This window comes from Symsagittifera roscoffensis, chromosome 2, assembly GCF_963678635.1.
Source record: "Symsagittifera roscoffensis chromosome 2, txSymRosc1.1, whole genome shotgun sequence".
In the NCBI taxonomy this organism is placed as follows: Eukaryota; Metazoa; Xenacoelomorpha; order Acoela; family Convolutidae; genus Symsagittifera; species Symsagittifera roscoffensis.
This window is the reverse complement of record NC_087063.1, coordinates 57828475-57850849: the sequence shown is the minus strand read 5'-3', so window position 1 is coordinate 57850849 and position 22375 is coordinate 57828475. Positions and strand designations below refer to the sequence as shown.

The 22375-nt window shown below is 38.7% G+C and overlaps 1 protein-coding gene across 1 annotated transcript; it reads left to right on the top strand.

The window, feature by feature from the left end:
• Nucleotides 1-594: 594 nt before the first annotated feature.
• LOC134839378 (WD repeat-containing protein 47-like) lies at nt 595-21723 on the top strand. The gene is made up of 13 exons (XM_063854906.1): nt 595-1038; nt 1429-1749; nt 3793-4027; nt 4413-4653; nt 12632-12854; nt 13049-13444; nt 16267-16422; nt 17624-17854; nt 19294-19465; nt 19708-19893; nt 20493-20627; nt 20879-21112; nt 21429-21723. The coding sequence occupies exons 1-13, from the start codon at nt 787-789 to the stop codon at nt 21572-21574; spliced, it is 2928 nt and encodes a 975-aa protein (XP_063710976.1). The 5' UTR covers nt 595-786; the 3' UTR covers nt 21575-21723.
• The last annotated feature ends 652 nt before the right edge of the window (nt 21724-22375 follow it).

Sequence of the window (22375 nt, the reverse complement as noted above, 5' to 3'; positions counted from 1 at the left end):
ATTTTACCAGAATTAATATGGTGCCATTTTTCTCCGAAATTCTCAACAAAAATTTTACCCCAAAAATGGGTCATTCTGGCTTTTTTCAATTAATCAAAAATTACGCTGAAACTACTTTGTTAATTGATAAGAAAATTATATCACAGGAAGCCTCTTACGCAGCTCAACAAAGTTTAAGAAGGGTTAAACCTCCAAAAATTTGCGCCAATTGTTCAAAATTTATTTTTAAACAGAGATTCTGCGTTTTATAGTTAAAATCACGTTTATTGATTATCAAGTGAAAATTTTTTCTCTTATGTTGGTTTTTGGAGATTTAACCCTTCTTAAACTTTGTTGAGCTGCGTAAGAGGCTTCCTGTGATATAATTTTCTTATCAATTAACAAAGTAGTTTCAGCGTAATTCTTGATTTATTGAAAAAAAGCCAAAATGACCCATTTTTGGGGTGAAATTTTTGTTGAGAATATTCAAGTTTTGTCCGGATAATTTAAATCAGCACTTCATTAACTATTTGATTTTTGAATGGATTATTCAGAAGTAATCATATCCCCTCGCTTAGTTTTTATTGACTTGATGAATAGCATTGTGCCTTATCTAGAACGATTTTTTTCAGATGCTATTATGTCTCAAATTTGAGCAAATGTGACTGGCTTTAGGGGCGGCTTCCAAATTCAAAATGCTCTGACTTTCCCTTTTAGTTTCGGCCTTGTTTCCGAAATAATTCCAAACAATCAGGTTTCGGGTTTCGACGAATCTAACACTGGTCAACTCTTAAGCTTGTCGATAAAATGCCGGAAAAACAAGTGTCAGCTGCTCTGAGCGAAAATGGTGACACCCCAGAACGGACCATGTTGAATTTAAAAGAAGCCGAAGTAGTTAAGATTATTCTGGAGTTCCTAAATGCGAGAGGATTTCACATTACGATGCGAGCTCTAGAAAGGGAAAGTGGCCTGGTCAATGGGCTGTTTTCGGACGATGTGCTGTTTTTGAGACACCTGGTGTTAGATGGCCAATGGGAGGATGTGCTACAGTTTATTCAGGTATCATCATCTGTTAATGTTTTCACGAGATAGATAAATACTTAATAGATTCTTAACTTATAAATAAAACTGGTGGACTCTTTAAAACGATCTGCTGTTCGTTATATATGACAACCAGGTGACTATTTTTTTGAGAATCATGAATTTCTTTTGTGTCGAGATTCCCGGGGTTGAGTTACAATATGTCATTTGAGCTCGTAAAGACGCTAGAAACTTCTAGCAGACCAATTTATTATGATTTCTGTGTGAGCTGTCACTCAGTTAGATTTCAATTCTGATCGTTAATATTCGGGTGATATTGAAGTTAAATTAGCCAACCATCGAGATTAAAAAGCTATTTCATAATAGAAATTTTAAGTTGCATTATGTTTATTTGTATCGCTGTTTTAGCCTCTGGAGACTGCTAGTGAAGAGAGATATAACTATTGTCGTTTCGTCATCCTTCGCGAACGGTACCTAGAGATGCTATGCATGAAAAACGAAAAGGATCTAGTCGGGGGCGGCCTGGGAGGCACTCAGGGATCGCAATCATTCCTCGAGGAGTTCAACATCGACGAAGTGGTGGCTTGTCTCCACAGTATGGAACGAATTTGTCCCTCTAGGGAAGAGTACAACTCACTCTGTCTGCTTCTGACTGTCCAGAAACTGTCAGATCATCCTGATTTCAAAAATTGGAATCCTAGCTCGGCAAGGTTGCAGTGCTTTGACTTGGTAATTATTATAGGGAAATGAGTATGTCCGATAATTCTCAAATCTTAACAAGATTTGCAGAGCGAGTGTAACTGAAATGTAAAAATTGCCAATTTGTCGTGCTTAGAGTATTAGATTTCTAGAAAAGAAAAGCCATAACCATTATACCTGGTTTTTATATATTACCTTCTATTTGGAAAAGAGTTCAACTGTTCCGATCACTATTAAAATCACAAATCAAGTTAGATCTTGGTTATGGTATTATGTTTAGACCCCTACAGCCGTGATTCCTATCATTTAGAAAATAACGTTCATAAATGTTCTGCGTCAACAAAAACTGGTCTGCATAATTCGGTGCATGGACATTTGTGTCCCAGACATTTGTGTCCTTGACAAAACAGTCCGAAATTATAAAAATGTACCAGATATTTATGTCCCAGACAAAATTGTCCGAAATTGTTTTGCAAAATTAAATTCTTTGATTTGACCTTGTGATCTTTAATACTTGGTTCTTTCAAGGTTGTTTAATCGCTGATTCTATGCTTACCAGTTAGCCACAGAACATTCAAAAAAAGACAAAACTTTCAAGAACACTTTGAGTTTTAAAAGCGCGTTTGGCTGAGCGATGAAGTCATTGGTTTCAAGGTCAAAAGTTCTGAAGTTCAAAAATCCGGTCCGACAAAAAGTTTTCGTAATTTGGTCAAAATTTGAAAATGCCACTGAGAAGGTCGAGTCCTGGAAGATTGGAGGAAACCATTATTCGCTTGGTATCATTAGGTCCAGAGTCAAAATTAAGGAAACGCTCGCCCTCGTGTGTCACTTTCAGCAACTCTGGCAGTTCAAAATCAGTTAAGGATTAGGGTTCGCGCATTCTGGGCCGTTTTTCTTGTTTTAACCGTCCTCTGGTTGGCCGAACTGCTCGGGATTACTGCTGCAGTCTCTCTGTTGATGTTTCTTTGGACGGAAAGAGTTATTTGACGTGGTGGCTTATCTGCAATAAATGCTCTCGTTTCGAGAGCTGTCATGGTTCTTCGTTTTTCAATATCGGGAAAATGACTGTGATCATTTATGATGGTGATGTTATCTTGGAAAGCGCGTACACGGCCATTGCATTTTGATAAAACTCATCGCCATTAAATTGAGGTGTCTGTTAGAACTCGAGGTTTGAAATTTGCTTATGCATCATAAACTAGCATATCGTTGTTTTTATTTGTCATAGAATTTACATTGCCAACACGAACTAGAGAGCAAGAACAATGACTTTATGATCTCTCGTGTCTACGTTTCGCAACATTATCAATTTAGCGATAATTGTGTAGGTATGTTTAAATGATTTGAGTCCTACGTTAACTTTGTCTCTAAAATGCTGCTCAAAGTAATTTCTGGTCTAATTGCTGTTGCGTGGCTTTATCGTTTTAACCCAACCTGTTGAGATTTTTAATCCCTCCTATAGAGCTTATTCAAAAAATTCGGTCAATAACTAGTGTGGCAATAGCCCGGACAGTTTTGGGAAAATTTTGTCTGGGAACCAAATGTCTTGGACACTTTTTGCATATTGGACTGTTTTTGCCGGGACATAAATGTCTAGGACACGATGTTCTGATACGGCATAATTCATTGAAGAGCAGATGAGATACTGAGTTTTACCCTCTACAGAAACTTAGTGAAAAACCATGAAATTTTTCGTATTTTTGAATTAGATAACTTAGATTGATGTGATCAGAAATGTGCCCTACTTCTACAATAGCTGGTTGTCCTTATTTGACTAGGAAATTAGTTGAATTGAAAGTTAAAGTTTCGTTTTCACTCTTTAGGTATCAAAAGGTAATCATCTATTTTTCAAGGCTATGGACCCTCATTTCACATGATCAAATTGAAACAAACTGGTTTAAACAAACCATAAAAAAAGTTTTTACATTTACTGAATATCAGGCTTCAACGATTTTATGCTGTTGTTTCATCTCATTTCATACACTTCATTTGTATTTGAACAATTTCTAGATGGGTCTAGTGCTGATTAAAATTGCATTATTCAGGATTTTCTAAAGCTAAAATTTATTGCAGTTGCGACCGGTAGTCGAGAAAATTCTCCCAGCTGATTCGAATCTCTCCTTAGAAGATTTCACGGCCTCCCAGGACCGATTGATGCAAATTGTAGTTCATGGATTGATGTACGAATCATGTCTGGACTACTGTCAGAGCAAAGCAGTCGCAACTCCAGTTGATATGAAACAGAGTAGAGACTCCTCTTCTATGCCGGAGAAGCAGTCCACAGTGAAACCAGCAGATGTTTTTGCAGGTTAATAAACCCAAAATGTCCAAACCCTCTTTTCGGTTCAAATTGTATCTTGACCAACTTCTGATCTGAATCTTTATCTGGTTAATGGATGATGAACTATTCCTTGTACTCTGGTCAATTCACAAAATCAGACGGCGATCAAAGGGCGTAGGGCAAGCAAGTGGACATAACGTTATATTAGTTTTGAAGAAGGGTAAATGCACATCTTTGGAGACCACCAAAATGAGGCGTTAGCGGGCTATCGAGATGTATTGAGAAAAAGTAGTAGAAGATATCTGTGTTATTGTTCTAATCAAGTAAAAAATTATATTGAACTAAGTAAGTGAAGTATCATGAAAGTGTGGGCGTGGGGGGCTTCCATGGTAACCTCGTTGCACTTGCTCAGGTGTGAACGTTCTTCGCAGCAGTCTCCACTCGGAAGGAGACCCGAGTCTCATCTCTTGGCTGGACGAGTGTGTTCCTCAACAGGTGTTCAGTGCCCCCTTCGAGCAGAGAGACCTAACTGTGAATGTGGGCAAGATTGTAAAGCCACCCACTGCTAGTTGGTTCGAACAGATATTGTTGACTCCCACCCCGGCCCAGTTGACACCGGGTTTCACGAAAAGTTTTCCCAGTCCAATCACAAGGTAGAATATTACAGATGGTGGCTAAACATATTTATGTTGAAATAATGATCTGCTTGGCACTGAATTGATTCTATTCTATTAAGGGAGCAAACTAATGACATGTCATCTATTCGTTTGTGTTATTTTCTCTCTTACGATTCGATTACGACTCTGAGTTGTTACTAGATGTCACAAGGGGTAAATGAGTCTGTTATCCATACGGATATCATAGTAAAACATTCCTATATAAACAATGTCCACTCAGGTGCTAAAACTACCAGTTGGTAATGTTTACATATTATAAACCTAAATGATTACATAATACATATAGAAGTCTGAGGATTAAATAAGTATCTATCTATACCTAACAACATATGTAATAGTTATTATGAAACGCTGTCTCTCAAATGCTTCGAGGTCAGCGTCATCCAGACTTAAACATAGACCGATGAATTTAAGTTACCATCGTAGTCTTTTCTATTTCTCATTTCATAGTCAGCGTTTAGCATAGACTTGACAACTTAATTATACCTCACCCAACGGCTGAGGGTATAACATGGCGCAGCCAGCAGTCACCAAAAATCCATTGGGGATTACACCCTTTTGGCAAAAAGCGTCCGCGGAACCACCAATAGAGTGGGACAAATGGAACCAGCAACTGTTTCTTGGTATCATCGCCAAAGATGGAATGAATTTGAACAAGCTTCTAAATAACCCCCCAGCTGTTCGAAAACCCCAGGAACCAGGATACGAGCTCCCCATAGACGGAGAAACAGACAAACAAATACGCGATCGAAACCTTCGAAACCAAGAGAAACGTGTAACATGGGAAAACCAATGTCAACACTTGGATAATCTTGGCCCCACAGTCGACGGCATACCATGGGAGGAAGCCGATATCAAATGCAGAAGTTACATATACTTGTGTTTGGGGACGGAGGGCCAAAGACGAGTTACCCAATATTATCCAAATCTCAGAATTCAAGACACCTCAACCAGAGAGTTTTGGAAACTCCTTAAGCAACTATTTGTTAAAGAACGCAACGTAACCTTCGATCGTTACGAAGCGTTCACACGCAAACAGGGAAAAACAGAATCTCTGGAAGAATTCCACTGCGGACTTACGGAACTGGTGGTAAAAGGAAATTTTAAATGCACGGCATGCAACGATGTTAGTCTCGAATCCGAGATCGTCAGAGACCTATTTATAGCACACATGTCAAACGACGAAGTTCAAAAAGACCTTCTGGCCGAAACAAAAACTCCCGAACAAGCTTTGGACTACGCAATAAAACGTGAAAGAGGCCTCGAGAACCAGGTTTATATTAGAAAACAGGGAACGACAAATAATCATCCCGGAATGCCAAATATTAAATCTGAACCGGTAAATTTCGTTCACAAGCGGGGAGGATTTAAAGCGCATCAGCGAGGTGGACGCAGTAGAGGAGGACAAACGTCCAGAAACTATCCTGAGAAAACTGGACAAAAGAAAGATTGTTTCAAATGTGGAAATGCTTTCTCAGGAAATCACTTAGCCCAATGTCCGGCACGTGATAAAATCTGCAACAAATGCACTAAAAGGGGCCATTTCGCTAGACTTTGCAAATCAAGTGAGGTCAATGCAATCCAGGAAGAAAACCAAGAACAACAAGACCTTCAAGATACGGATATGACAGCATACGTTAATTACCTACAAGCGGGTGACGTCATACCAGGGTGGGAGTTAATCCATCCGGACGATACATCGACAAACTGGATAAATTTTGAACCAAGACGGGCAGAAGAACTATTGGACACAGATCTCAAAGGACACCTGATAAGGGTCCGCTCGGAGAAAAACAACATCGTTTTTATTGCCGACACAGGATCACCAACATCGTTCGTAAACGAAAAAACAGCCAACCTTCTGGCCACAACAGTAAAATCAGCAGTAAAAACAAGAATGAGAGAGGATGACGAAGCTAACAGAATGGTATGCTACAATGGCTATAAAATCCCATCTCTTGGCAGACTAACCGCCCCAATTGAATCAGGAGGTTGGACAATCCACACAGCATCCTTCATTGTGGTGGACGACAGGCGGGCGAACATTTTGGGGCGGAATCTTCTCCCACAAATTGGCATCCAGCTACACCAAGAAAGAAAACCAGCTGGTGAGTCAGTATGTCATGTTAATAGTATTGAAAATTCAGACACACAAATTGCGACGTGGGTCAGAAATACTTATCCGGGATTGTGTACACGAATTGGACGTTCAAAAAACCATATGGTCCATACACAATTTTTATCGGATTTCAAAGCCTTGCAACAACGGGGGCGTCGAATTCCCATTCATATACAAGAAAAGGTGGAACACGAAGTTAGATCATTAATCGATCAAGGTCACATCACTCGACTTGAAAAATGTAACGACAACCAATTCATAAGCCCTATCGTCATTACTGTTAAAAAGGATGGATCAATTAAATTAGCCATGGACTCAAAACAAATAAATAAATCGATCCACAAAAAAATAAGTACCAGATGCCCAATATTGACGTTCTGTTAGACAATATAGCACAATCGGCACAAGAAGGTACAAACAAGCCAGGAACGACGTATTTCTCAACAATAGATCTACGATACGCGTACAGTCAACTACCACTAGACGAACCAACCCGTACGCAGTGTAACTTCAGCATAATTGGAGGAAAAGCAACGGGAACATATCAGTTCCAAACCGGTTTCTACGGGCTAACTGATATGCCCGCAGAATTTCAGAAAGCCATTGATCTGACACTCAACAACGAGAAGGACACTTTCGCGTTTCTAGACGATATTTTAATAATATCCCATGGCACGAAAGAAAAACATATTGAAAAATTAACAAAAGTTCTGACCAAACTAGATACGGAAAACATGGCTATTTCAATCGATAAGTGTAAATTTGGTTGTAGGGAAGTAGAATGGTTGGGATTTACCATAAACGAACACGGCACCATACCTATCCATAAGAAAACGGACGCAATCATAAACCTACCTCATCCAAAAACATTCAAACAATTGAAAAGTTTCATGGGTTCAGTTCATCACCTAAACAAATTCATTCCAAACTTAGCTCAGTTATGTAATCCCCTTAGACCACTGCTATCAACAGCAAATAAATTTAATTTCCAGTGGAATGAAGAAAACGGGAAAGCTTTCAAAAATGTTTTAAATGCAGTAAAGAACATAACAGAAAACAGACATTTTGTAACGGACCGAGACACCCGAATTGTCTGTGATGCCAGCCGCGAAGGTATAGGCGCGGCCCTGGAACAAAACACACCGGACGGTTGGGCCACAATTGCGTATGCATCACGTTTCCTAAATTCATGTGAACAAAAATACTCGGTAAACGAACTCGAACTTCTAGCCGCAGTATGGGCCATTGAGCACTTCAAGTACTACTTATACGGCAGACGTTTTACTTTAATAACGGACCATCAAGCATTAGTTGGTGCATTAAAAAGTAATAGGGGAAATAAAACCTATCAAAGTCGGTTAACCAGATGGATTGATCGACTCATTCCATTCGATTTTGACATACACCACCTAGCTGGTAGTAAAATGGGTCTCATTGACTACATCTCACGACACCCGGTCGGAAAACCTCAACCCCCCGCGTACTGGGATGAAAATTTCGTAGTAGCACTAATTGATGATCTCGTAAAATGCGTAGAATTCCAAGATAGCAGTAGTATTAACGCCGCTTGGAATAATGTCAAAACGGCTAATTATACAGGCACCAAAAAGCTCGACCGGAACGAGAACTTCGCACGTTCAAATTCGATTCAAACACAAACTGCATTCACTCTGCGTAGTCAATTGTTCAAATCAAGTCGATCTCAAATTAACTCAATTTCAAACAGCTCAAACTTAAAAATTCAAAACAACATGAGTAGACAATTGCAACAAGGCATGACTTTACCACCCTTTCGCCGCATAACAAGGAAAGCACATACCGCAGCCCAAACCCAACTCACGTTCTCTCCCATAAATTACGCATCGTTTAATGCACTTCTATCGAAACCCCCTCCACCAGAACTTACATTCAGTGACGTGACACATCAAGTCATACCCTCTACAAACAGCTTCACATTCAACAGAATCGAATCCAAGAAAGCTGATGCCATTTGCCAGACACTGGAAAAAGATCAATACCCTGACACAGACCATCAAACCCAAACCGACAACAACCAGTCATCAAAACAGGACACGGAGAGCCAAACTATCGCCAGCATAGAAGACGAAGACACCCCAATGTTCCGGAAAAATTTACGGAAGGTGATGGACATAAGTTTCCTAGCAGCCGCTACTAAACGAGATAGGAATTTATCACCACTCTTAACAATGGTTAAGCAACAAAAGTGGGACTCAATCAAAAGCTGCTACGGCCCTTATTTCTACAATGTCAGGCATCGACTATCAGTCAGGGACAACATTCTCCTCTACGACGACCGCGTCGTCATACCGAAACAACTGAGGCCTACACTGATGGATGCTTTACACCTCACACACCCAGGACAAGGGGGAATGCTAGAAGCAGCGAAGCATGTGTGGTATCCGTTCATTCACAGAGACATCGTCTCAATGGCGCAAAACTGTAAAAGCTGTCGGGAAAAGGGTAAGAACTTTAAGGTTATCTCGGGTAAACAACACTTCACAACATTGGACGCGGTAGTAGAACCAAATGAGGAAATCCAATTGGATTTCGCAGGACCCTTACCAGACGAAAATGATAAGGAGGTTTATATATTGGTGGGTGTCGATCGCTTTTCACGCTTTCCGTATGCAAAAGTTGTTACCAATAACAAAGCGGATACAATCATCCGTTTTATGCAAAATCACATTGTCAACCAAGGTGTACCCCGTGCTATCAGATGTGACCAAGCACAAGGTTTCAGAGCCAAAAAGTTCCTTATATATTGTAAATCTCACAATATAAAACTGATTTTCGCACCGGTGGACGACCACAGAGCGATAGGCATGGTCGAAAGGCTCATACGAACATTAAAATCACGACTAGCGATAATGAAAATTGACAAAACAAATCGTCCATATAAGTTAGCATCGGACGTAGCTGAATTAATAAAAACCCTCCGTATTACACCTAACTCTTCTACAAAAGTTACACCGTTTGAATCTCACTACGGTAGAAAAGCTAACACCCCCATAAGTAACCTCAGCACATCGCCTAAATTGTCAAACCTTTCATGGGAAAATACTAAATTGTCATGTTTAGACGAAAAAGTACTTGCAAAACCAGCGTTGTCGGCGGAATCAATGTGGAACCGGGATATAAACAGCGAGGATGAACTAGACCTGAAATACAAACCTGAGCACCAATACGTTCCGGAACCAACATTCAACCCGGCCCCACCAGCACAAACTGTCGCGGATAAAAGTGCTACCGAAGGTAATCGACACACACAAACACACTCAGGAAAACGTAGAGCACAGAACCAGCCGGATGCAGATACACACACGGAGGCAGTAACATTAGACAGCAGTGATGAGGAATTCGACAGGAGGCTACTCCAAAAATTCCCAATAGGTGCGCACCTACCTTTGACGAATAAGCCTTATGAAGCCAGATCATTTCAAAAAACCTTTCTAAAAGAAAAATCTAATGATTTCGATAAACTAAGAACTCGTAACCCCATAAGATTATTAACATCACAAGAAAAAGAAAAATTACGAAATGCCCCATTAATATTTCTAAAGGATCGTTTTAAAGGTCCAGCACATACCGTTAATCCTAAAACAGGACTACGCCTCGAACAAATTGCTAGGAAAACGGGGACAATTGCAAGAAAAACAAAAAATCCGGGAACATTTGGGGCGCAGTTCAAAATTATCGAAAACGGCGCAATAATTAATTACTCTCCACACACTGCGTGGATACGGGAAGATGGGAAACAACCTAGGGTAATTAGGCATGACGGTCTTGCATTCATACCAGATCCAAGGGTCTATGGAAAGTGTAGACCAGCGGCACTAAAGGACTTTGTCGCGTATAAACACCTACCAAGAGCTAAACCGCGTATTTTAGAGAAAAAGACGACTAGCACAGGGGCACAAGGAGGAGCATCAAACAATTCAGCAAAAAGCCCTAGAAAGCCACCACCAAAATCAACACAGGAGATACTTCAGCAGACATTGAACCGACGAGCCCTAGGTCCACAGAAACTATTGGCTACATTTACACCAACACAGCAAGGGAATGCCCGGGACAGAAGTAAATCGCTCACGCAACGTCTCCCGGCAAAGGCAGTACCTCATAGAACAGTTAGCCCAAAGAAGAAAGCAAGAGTCGACTCCGCAACCATCCAATTCGACTGTGATACATCGATCTCACTCTCATCGGATAACGAGCTCGACCATAAATCCCCATCTCCAAGTCAACAACCTGCAGCAAAACGTATTGACTTAAAGGCCACACCAGAAACCAAATCACCGGAAATACGGCGATCAACCAGATCACGGAAAAGCACGCTGGCCGGAAAATTCGGAAATGCCATCCCAATTGGACACATCTCAACAAACACTGACGCCCCACTCACAGTAGCAACCATCGAACTCACAAGTACGGAAGAAATTACACCGACGAAACTTAGCACCTCCAATCCGAGTGGCAAAAATGACGAAAACCAGATCACAAAATACAATGAGGACACGACACACCAAACAGCATCGTTGGCGTCATCAGATGAAATCGTGTGCACAGAGGTCCAGATGAGTAGCGATACGCCCGAGAACACCCGAAATACGACTAAGACCCATACAATTGAAAGAACCACAAGCTCGCGGTATATTCTAGACAAGCCGCAGATCACTGAAGACTCTTTCAGTAAAGATTTTGAAGAAGCAATGAATTTCTTACAATCGATTAGTCCTATTCGAGGAAATTCAATGACGTTCCAGAGAGAGAAAGAAGACGAAAATCAACCTTCCCCACAACAGAGATCAACTGACATTACTAAAACCGATAAACAACAATCGGCGGAGACGCGAGAACAAGCCAAAGATAATTCGCAGGAGGACGATGAAAATCAAGCTTAAATTGAGAACTCAATTTCTTAAAAGGAGGGAAGTGTTATCCATACGGATATCATAGTAAAACATTCCTATATAAACAATGTCCACTCAGGTGCTAAAACTACCAGTTGGTAATGTTTACATATTATAAACCTAAATGATTACATAATACATATAGAAGTCTGAGGATTAAATAAGTATCTATCTATACCTAACAACATATGTAATAGTTATTATGAAACGCTGTCTCTCAAATGCTTCGAGGTCAGCGTCATCCAGACTTAAACATAGACCGATGAATTTAAGTTACCATCGTAGTCTTTTCTATTTCTCATTTCATAGTCAGCGTTTAGCATAGACTTGACAACTTAATTATACCTCACCCAACGGCTGAGGGTATAACAGAGTCATTGATCCCCATTGTCTTTTGTCTTCCAATTTGCTTCATTGTGCCTTCATGCTATATTAGCAATGTAAAAGCTAAATATTTGACTCTTCAACTGATAAGTTATTTCATGATTTTCTTGATTTTTAGTCAAGCTTCGCCGTGCTGTAGTACAATCGAAACAGCCGGCGACTACAATGAATCCATTGCATGTCAACCATATTTCAATAAAAGTCCCAATTGTGAAATGTGAGTATATATCTTTACACTCGGAAGTCTATCAAACGAAGCTGCGAGTCTGTCAAAGTGATCTCATCGAACTGCGATTTTAATTTTTGTTCTTTTTTGCTGTTTAAATTCTTATTTCAGCGTCATCCAACATCTCGTCTTAAAAAAGTCTTTTTTTCCTAAAATTTCTAGTTAATGAACCGATAGAAAGTAATAATATTTTTGATCAACTCTATGTAGAGCAATAAGCACTTCGAAAAGGGACAAGTAAAACTTGAACTTAAAGCTAGTTATTCGTTGATAAACATATAATTAGACAATGTTTAGGTTCAACTCTGCGAGACCCAAAACAGCAGATAAACTCTCCATGTCAATAGACGTATGCAATCTAGCTCCCCTAGATTACCACAGGTCCGGTGTGCCAGGGCAGCATCCAAACATTCAGTACCTCATGCCACACTCGAGTGCACCAGCGAGAGATGTGTCTAAATCCTATGCTCACTTCAGCTACAAGCCACTACATTCGACGATAGAAGAAGACAACGAGGAGGTACAACTTCTTATAGCTCATTTTCCCCCGCATTTTAAAAACCATGAGTGGTTACATTGATTGTTGAAAGATTACAGCCTGTATCAAAATTATGAAGTGGTACCAATAAATGAAGTTTAACTTTTATTGGAATGATTTTTTGTATTCACGAACATATTTTTAATGGTGATTTTCGGGGAAAAAAATCGTTTAAGGCTTCAAACACTCCAAGCTACGCGCCGCCTGGAGACAGTGCAATAATGAACAGCAATTTTGAAACGCCAAGAAACACAAAATGGAGAGATATGAACCAGAGTGGGCTCAAAGTTGGACAGTCCAGTTTCCAAGTTAGAGCCAGTACTTCCATGGCGCCAAATCACAACCAAAGCCAAACTAGTTCAAATCAATCAGCCATTGACTGCTCTTTTGAGCGACTGAATCTCAATGTGGATCGGAACAACTCGATTGCAGATGATTCGTTAAGACATGCAAACAGTGAAGGTAAAAATAGGAATCGACAACCGAATATGGGAACTAGAGAGGGTCTTCTGAGACGAGAGTTTACGGAGATGGATTCACAAGTTACACCTACGAAGAGCCAAAATATGCAGGTGAGCGAAACTTTGAACTAACCTAACATCAACAATCCACTTTTCCTTGAGTGGTTCTATTTACACAAGCATAGCTTGTGTTATAGTATGAAATAATTTTTTTTCCATCCTAAGTCCCTTATATTGTAGCGACGCAAATATTGTTGCGACAATTGTGTTCATTTTGAAAGGTTCATTTTGATCAATAAACAGCTATTAAATACAGCCAATGCTAAGGATATTAACACAAACTATTATACTACAAATTCCTGTGTGATAAAAACAGGTTTTATGAAAATGTATGGGATCGGGTTTTTTTAATGATTTTTTTGAGACGATTTGGAAAATTTTCGTTTTCCCAAGAACTACTCCATCGACTTTCAGAAGTACGGCCACTCCACTGTTTTCTTGCATAAGTCCCTATCCTGTTTTTTTTACCTTGCCCCACTTTCTACAGCCTTCGAGAAAATGTGTGGGGTGAATTTTTTACCTTCATTTTTGGATTTTATACATTTTCTCAAAAACTAGCCACGTAAATCTGCGATTTTGGGTTCAATGGTTAGAACAGGTTGCGTGAAGATCCCCTGCATAAGCGGCTATGCCGAAATCTTTTTAAGACAAAAACTTATGACCCTCAATATAGTCAACTTATCGATTTTTCTTTTTCTGAAACTTTGGATTTTGTGACCGTTTTTTTTTCAAACTTTTTGACTTTTATCGAAAACTAACTTTCCAAATCTCAGTTTTGGTTTCAATAGGTAGAACGGTTTGTAGGAAGCTCTCCTGCATAAACGATAACGCCCATAAATTTTTTAACCAAAAAGTTACGAAGCTCCGAAAAATCAAATTTTCGATTTTTTGACCGTTTTTTCAAACTGATTTTTTGAAAAATGCCCTCCTAATGTCTGAGGTTTTGGTTTCAAGGAGTAGAATGGGTTGTGGGAAGCTCCGCTGCATAAACGATTTCGCCTAAGTTTTTTAACCAAAAGTAATGACGCTTGGAAAAGTCAAATTTCCGATTTTTTTTACCCTTTTTTTTGAAACTTCACCCACCCGAAAATCACCCACCCAAATCTAAAGAGCAGTGTTTTAAGCATCTTTCAACCTGACAAACTCTTGTTATCACTTCATTATTAAAGAAATTTGATTTAATTGGTGAAATTAACAGATTTTGAAGTCATTAAATTGGGATTTACTTTTCTTTGCTATAGGTCTGTTTTTGAAATTACTCTTGTCCTTCCGCATCAATACAAAATTTTCATTAAATATCAAAAACGTATTTCAAGCTTAAAATGGCCTCTATATCCTATTTAATAAAAACAGGTCTGATGAAAATGTATAGCATCGGTTTTTTTTTGTATTATTATTTATTTTTTGAGACGCTTTGGAAAGTTATTGTTTTTCTCAAAATACTCTGCCGGTTTTCAAAAGAATGGTTTTAATGGGAAGTTCGGCCTCTCACTTATGTGCCTGCATACTCCTCTATCCTCTTTTTACCTTACCCCACCTTCTACAGCCTTCGAAAAAGTGTGTGGGGGATTTTTGAACCCAATTTTTTGGATTTTACACTTTCTCGAAAAGTACCCACGCATATCGCGGTTTTGGGTTCATTGGGTAGAAAAGGTTGTGGGAAGCTCCTTGCACCAGTGATAACGCCCAATTTTTTTTTATTTTACACAAAAAGTTATGACCCTAGGAAAAGTCGAATTATTATTTTTTTTAAAACTTGTCTTTTCTCAGAAACTACCCTCCCGAATCTGAGATATTGGTTTCAGTGAGAACGGGTTGTGGGAAGCTCCACTTCAAAAGCCCAGTTATTTACACAAATACTAATGACTCTCGGAAAAGTCAATTTTTTTTGCAGTTTTTCAGAAGTCAAAAATTTGTCTATTGCAGTTTTTCTACAATTGTCCTGAAAACTACCATCTCAAACCTGAAATTTTAAGCTCAATGAAGAAAGAAAGGGTTGAACGAAGCTCGTCTGTGTAATTGCTCTCGTTCAGTTTTTCTAATACAAAAAAGTTGTGGCTTTCAGAAGAGTCAATGTTTTGATGTCTTGTTCGTTTATAAACTTTTGACTTCAAGAAAACAACTCAATCTGATATCAAAGTTTTAATCAAGGCAACAGGTTGTAAGAAGCCTCCGTGTATAAATTGCTAAGCATTAAAGTTTGAACAAGAATTATGTTTCTGGAAAATTCGAAAATTGAAAATTTTTTCACACATTTTTTAATAGAGCAACAACCAAGGTTTTGGGTGAAGCCCAAAGCTTAAGTTTTTTAAACTATCTACTTCATCCTATACCGCATTAATACATTCACTCAAAAAATATCAAACCGGTACCTCTAGCTTTAGCTGGGCCTCTAGTAGCACTTAAGTTTCAAGTTATCATGGATCGGCAGCGTAGAGCTAGGGAAGGAGACCCGAAACAAAAAATGAGGGTTCGAACCTTGGCAGGGTCGAATGTTTTTAATGAATTTTTCGCATCCCAGTTTAAATGCGTTCTTTCTATAAATTGAGGAATCTTAGTTGGTAAATCTCTTTTTTTAAATTTGACTGGTAATGCTAATTCGTTATACTTGGCTTGCGTCACTAAGCAATTATGTAGACTCATAATTGGCGTGCGTCACTTAAGAAATTTTGTAGACTCAGAGTTTCACTCATTCAATTTTTCCCAGTAGCGTTATCGTTCAGATTTTGCTTGTGTATGCGAAGTACAACTTCGCCTCTGTGTTTTAGTTATCATGAGCTCCATATTTCATTTTTTTTTCTTGAGGCGGGAGGATCGTACGTTTTGGTTAAACTCTATAAATAAAAGTTCCGTTCAACCAATTATTTTTGAAGATGAGCACTCCTAAACCTGGTCTAAGTGGAAGTGTGCCGAGAGTGCGACAATCTAACAATGAGCCACAGAGATCACAGTCATCACTCTCACAGACTGAACAACAACAGCAGAAGAGACTCAGTGGAGAAATAAACTACCAAGATCACAGAAATAATGTGAGTGAAATGAGACATGCTTATATTTTTGCTTATTTTGTATGCAAAGTTTTCGTCCTTATACATCCGAGAGGAGCATCCTAAACAGGAATTTGATTTTTTTCGGTTTTTTTAAAAATAAATACTTCAGGTAAATATTCAATATTTAAGGTATTTAATATTAAATATTTCGGTTTAAGAAATATTATATATTTGGTTTCAATATCATTTTTCACGTTTATTTTTATTGGCCTTTGGATACTTTCAAGAGAAAGTTACCTTGCATGAACTTTTTGCTCTTTCTGTGATTGAAAGTTGTGTATCGTCAGTTTTCATGAGATTAATAACGCTTGCGAGCGTCGTGTAATAGTACGACTATTCTTTTTTTTTCAACATTAGTCGCCAATATTGTTTCCACTTTTGGAGCACCTTTGCAGAATTTGGTAGCATGTGCTTTGAGATTCGATAAGTTATAAGTTAACACCGTTGATGCATTTTTGATTTATCTAATGAACTGAAAAAAGTTGTTTCAAACAACAGTGCAGTAATAAAAATATTTATTTTTTTGAAATGCATAATTAATTTATAATTTGGCTTCATGCTTTCAAATTTTTCACATGCAAAATTAATGTGGAGGCCTTTAGTTTAGTATATCCCATAATATTACATGCAAAATTTGTGTCTATTAAAATCTGGTGCCAATTTAGCTGTATAGACAATTTCTTAGCAAATGTAGCTTCCCTATTTGTGGTTAGTGTTAGTAAATTGTCATGGGCCCGTGGCGCAGATGCGAGGAAAGGGTACTCTAAATCTACTGATCGAAGCCGCCACAGCAGATTATTTCATTTTCAAGTCTCATTTTCACCCTTTTTTCACTTTATAGAGCTGCTTTTTTGTCGTTTTCTCGCAAGTGTTTGCGAAGCGCAGCTTCGACTCGGTGTAATCTGTGGTCCTTGGTGCTCGTAAAAAAACGACAAAATTTGAAGATAGTAACCGTTCACTAGCGATAGCCTTTAATGATTTTTTTGGAATTTGTGAAAGATTTGGAATCATGTATTACTTATTGATAACTGTTTTTTTTCGTTGTTTTTCAAGCTTTGCGGAGCTCTGCTCCTTCGCCTTTGTATATTGAAGACGTAGTTATGTTTCACAACCCACTAAAAATTTTTTATTCATTCTTCATGGATGATTGTTTTGATTAACGGATCTTAATTTTTTCCAGAGCAATGTAGTTCTGGGTGGTGGCGACAACTGGCCATCCGAAAGAGATACAACCAACGATCTCTCATTCACGAAGAGTGTAGTTTTAAATGATGTACAAGCAGTGAGGAGTGTGGCGTTCCACCCCAATGGAGTGGGGTATGCTGTGGGTGCCAACACTAAGGTGCTAAGAGTGTTCCCCTCCCCAAATAACTCAACGTTCATCAACTTCAACTCAGCAGCCTACCCGGAGGTAAATAGAATTACGCTATTAAGATCGCTTAAGATAACGTGTATTAAGATTCTTATTCGGCATAAGGGTGAGATAAATTGTTTCCAATTTAAAAAGTGCCTTAGTGCATATTGCCTCGATTCATTATGTCATCAAGGGTAATTTAGTCGTAACACGCAACCTGCAGATATGTCGATTAATTTTATAAAGTACTAATTTGACCAACAATAAAATCAAACAAGTATGACCAGCTGCTGTGAATTTAGCACAGAATGCCACTATATTAATCTAAATCAATCAATCAATTAAAATGTGAGCGAAATTTTAAAAAATAAAGATAGAAAAAAATAGTTCGAAATTTTTAATTTTTCTTGGGAGAGGATAATTCAATAGATCAGAATCTGCAGGAATGAGAGAATTATGTCAAAAATAATTTAGATAATGCAGTAGAATTAGATAACATTTTCAAGGCTTATAGAATGTACTTCCACTAAATTGAATGAAATTCGTCAAATAATAGATGAAGTTTTTTAAAATTGTATCTAAAATGTCCTCCAACATTTCCCATTTTTAAATACCATGATAGTTGTGGTAAACACTTGGATAAAATGTGAGTTTTTGTCAATTTAGCAAGAATTTCGAATTTTTAGAATTTGCATTGATTTTAATCATTGACAAAAAAACGAGGAAGTTTCTAATCATGAACTTATTTTTTCAAGAATTTTCAATTATTATTGTTATTAATGGTCGATTGAATTGATTTTGTTAACTAAATTTACCTCCATCTTTACAAAAAACCTGTTAAGAATGCATATGAAAGTTGTTAAGTGGAAAGGCTGTGTCAGGGCTAATTTTTATCGTTCATTTTTTAAGAGTTGATCAACTTAACTCAGGCTCTTTCACATCGTACCGGCTATTTAGGATTGCGATAGCATCTGTTATCTGCTTTTTGTGGCATCTGTTCTCTGCTATTTTTTTGGCTGGTGTTTGAAGATCTGTAAGCGTCCGTGGCTGAAAGGGAAGAACTTGAGACTTCAACTCTCGAGGTCGCAGGTTGGAGTCCGACACGTAGCAAAAGTTTTACTAATTTGAGGCTTATTTCAACTTTTCCTCTTTCACTTTATCAAGCTGTCGTTTTCTCGCCAGTGTTTTTGAAGCGCAGCTTTGCCTCTGTGTAGATAAAACCAGTTACAATGCTTCCAAAATAAAGTGGGAAGTGAGTTTTTGACACTCACTCTTCTTGTGAAATCGAAGTTGAATATCAGCTTGAAAAAGGTCAGTTTTTCCCGACACCGAGAAAATTTTTGTAAATCTTATTTGTTTTCGAATCGGAACCTTGACTTAAAGCACCGCCTACGAACATTATTTGAGATGCCAAAAATCGCGCGAAAATTTACTTTCAGTGTGGCCATAACAAAAACGTGTTCGAATCCAGTATTGATGAGCAAATTTGTGTTCAGAAGCAGCAGTCAGCTAAGCCGCCAGTGAAGCCTCTCTGGTCCAAGAAGGATGTGCACAAGGGATCCATCTACTGTGTGGACTGGAGTCTAGGAGGGGAGTTGATTGCGACTGGGTCCAATGACAAGATGATCAAAATCATACCTGTGGACCCCATCACACAGCAGCTCAGAGGTAAAATACATTTTTGGCTAGGATATTTTAAGGTTGAACGAAAACCTTCAGCTTATCAATGCGGGAATCTTGAGTTGTTCTGTTCAATTTTTAGGTAGAAACTGCCAAGATGTTCGAATTATTTATTTTCACAATGACTCAGCAGATAAATTTGAGCGATTAATAGAACTTGTATTCTTTATTATTCGATATCTCTCTCTGAATATCTGTCTATCCCAATCTGTAATTCAACTTGAATTTAGGAGGCTGCTCGGAGATTGAGTTGGCCATGCACGACGGCACAGTGCGTGATGTGGTCTTCACCTCTTCGGGCAGTGGAGTCATTTTGGGCTCCCCTCTCCTGGTGTCTGGGGGAGCAGGAGACTGCAACATCTATGTCACAGACTGCCAACAGGCCAAAGCCATGCACGCATTCGCTGGTCACTCAGGTGATTAAAATCTTTGTGCTCGACGGGGAATCCCTCACCCGAGAAGGACTGAATGCGCGAAAGTTTTGTCAACCAATCAGCTCAGTATTCAAAAATTCGAAAGAAGTAAGTTGAAAAAATGTAACTTTTGGACAGTTTAATGGGCGTTAATTGGTTGAGAATTTTTCCCCATTCGGTCCTTCGCGCATGAGAATAGCCCCCATACTCGACCTAACTTAAAAATAGAAAGCAAGTACACGGGGAAAATGTAAAGCTTGTTATATGAAAGCTTATTGCTACCGTAGGTTTATTGGCGAAAAATCTGGGCTTCCTTTGCTGTCCCAGGTTGCTGAAAGTTTTCTAGCGAGTTCTACTGGACGGTTATAAATATCAGCTGTAAAGTGTATCGAAAGCAAGAGTTGATAATTCTAGCAAATTTGTGGGATATGACTCATTGGTTTTCTGGTATATGGGATGTATTTTAGCTCATCAAAAATAGCATTGCTTTCGGAATGGAATTAGATGGTCTGACATGCAAAGTTGACTGATTTTATTAGCAGCTAATTTTAAAGCCTAAAAATTTCGGATGGAGTTGCAATTAACTCTTTCTCTAAGTTTAGGTCCTATACTGAGCCTGTTCTCGTATGGAACTCACAATCTGTGCAGTGGCTCCCAGGACAAGACAGTACGTCTGTGGGACATCAGGAGTGGCAAGTGCACACACGTCATCAACACTGACATTCCCTCGCTAGCATGTTAGACCACTATAGCCATTCATTGTTTGCAGCAAACATTCGGAGGTCGCTCGTTCAACAATATTTACAGTGATCTTTTTAGAGTTCTGCATATTTTTAAAAATGTTTTCTGGAAATAGGAACTGTTCTGACTTTTCTTTGGTTGTTTTCATGTTATGGGAGTTTTCTGAATTGTAGGCTATTGCGATTACCCCGCAGATCTACATTTGTACTTTGCCTTAAAGTTGCTAAGTTCAGTTGATCCTTTTTAGTAGCAGCCTCTCCGGCTTGTGCAGTCTCGGTCAATGGCGCCGGAACTCTGCTGGCCTTTGGAACCGAGGATGCCAAAGTGGTGCTACTGGACATCAGGAGGGCTCAGTTTCCTCATCTGGCTACTTTGGATTGCCACTCGAGTGACGTCAGATCAGTGCGATTCGCGCCCTCTAATCCAAACTATCTTCTCACTGGGTCTTACGACTCAAAATTGGCTGTGACCTATTGCGGAGGTAGAAATTTGTAGACTTGTCATTGTTTCTTCGCGGTTTTTGGAATGTTAAAGTTGAAACATGACATTTGCATGAGATTTTCTCGCAAAATCTTTGTTTTCTCAACCAACAAAAAATATGGTTAATGATGATTTTGATATCAGTAAAAGGGGGGAAAACGAAGAATTCAAGGCATAAAAGCTTTGGGATTTAGAATTATTACATTTTCGTGTTGAGTTCTTGCCTTGAGTATTTTATCGTGCCATTTTGCTTTTGTATTGAACATGAACGATGGACAAGTGCTTGTTTTCAAATCATGTTCATCTTTCTTCCGTAGGCTCCACCCACCAGAGTGTAATAGTGGGCAAACATGAGGACAAAGTGATCCAGTGTCGCTGGAACCCCTCTGACTTGACCTTCGTCTCCACCAGTGCCGACAGATCTGCATGCTACTGGACACTAGAGAGTAACTACAGAGGATGAAGTGCGAACGAAACGGACAAAACAAAAACGACTTATGTTTGAATGAGCGAGCTATAGTTGAAAGAGGCAAATTGTTGAAAGAGGCAGAAAGAGACAAAGTTGATTTAAAAGAGCAAGAGATCAATTGAAAAAAGTTCGGTAAACTGTGATAGGTCTCAACCGACTTTCAGAGAACAATTTCTTGAAAAGGCCAATGCAAAAGTTGGACAGAATCTTAGCTCGTTATTAACAGTCATGAACGTAGTGAATACTCTATATCAGTCTTGGTGATTTTTTGTTTTTTTTTTCGGGAAAAGTCTTGTTGAGGCTCAAATTTAATTTATGATTTTTGATTTTTCAAATTTTAGATTATTTCTTTTGTTAAAAGGAAGGCCAACCCCACTATCGAACAGCAAAAGTGTAAAGGTCACGAAAAACTTTATCGAATTCTAGTTTCGAAAGTGGATTTTGTTTTAGGTTTCCCAGTTGAATAAAAAATTTACCTATTGATCCATTTTTCTCAAATTGGGCTGATTTTATCGAAAAAGTTTCAATCATAAATAGTTATAGAAATTCAAAGAGCTATAAGGCCATATATTTTAAATTTGAAATTCGAAAATTGAAGTTTTTCAAAATTTAAGTCAGTATTTTTGTTTCCTTTTGTTCATGACTCTTCCAACTGTCTATCGGCTATGTTTTCTTTTTCATTGTTTCCGAGCATTTGAATTTTTCCGTGTCAATCATGGCAAATTGTTGTCAATTTTGTTTTCAATACCGGCATATCGTTGTCAATAACGGCATTGTTGAAAGCTCTAAATAATC

Coding starts and splice junctions, on each gene's coding strand:
- LOC134839378 (XM_063854906.1), top strand. CDS start 787: ATGCCGGAAAAACAAGTGTCAGCTGCTCTGAGCGAAAATGGTGACACC. Junction 4,028..4,412: donor ACCAGCAGATGTTTTTGCAG/GTTAATAAACCC, acceptor GCACTTGCTCAG/GTGTGAACGTTCTTCGCAGC. Junction 21,113..21,428: donor GGCTGTGACCTATTGCGGAG/GTAGAAATTTGT, acceptor TTTCTTCCGTAG/GCTCCACCCACCAGAGTGTA.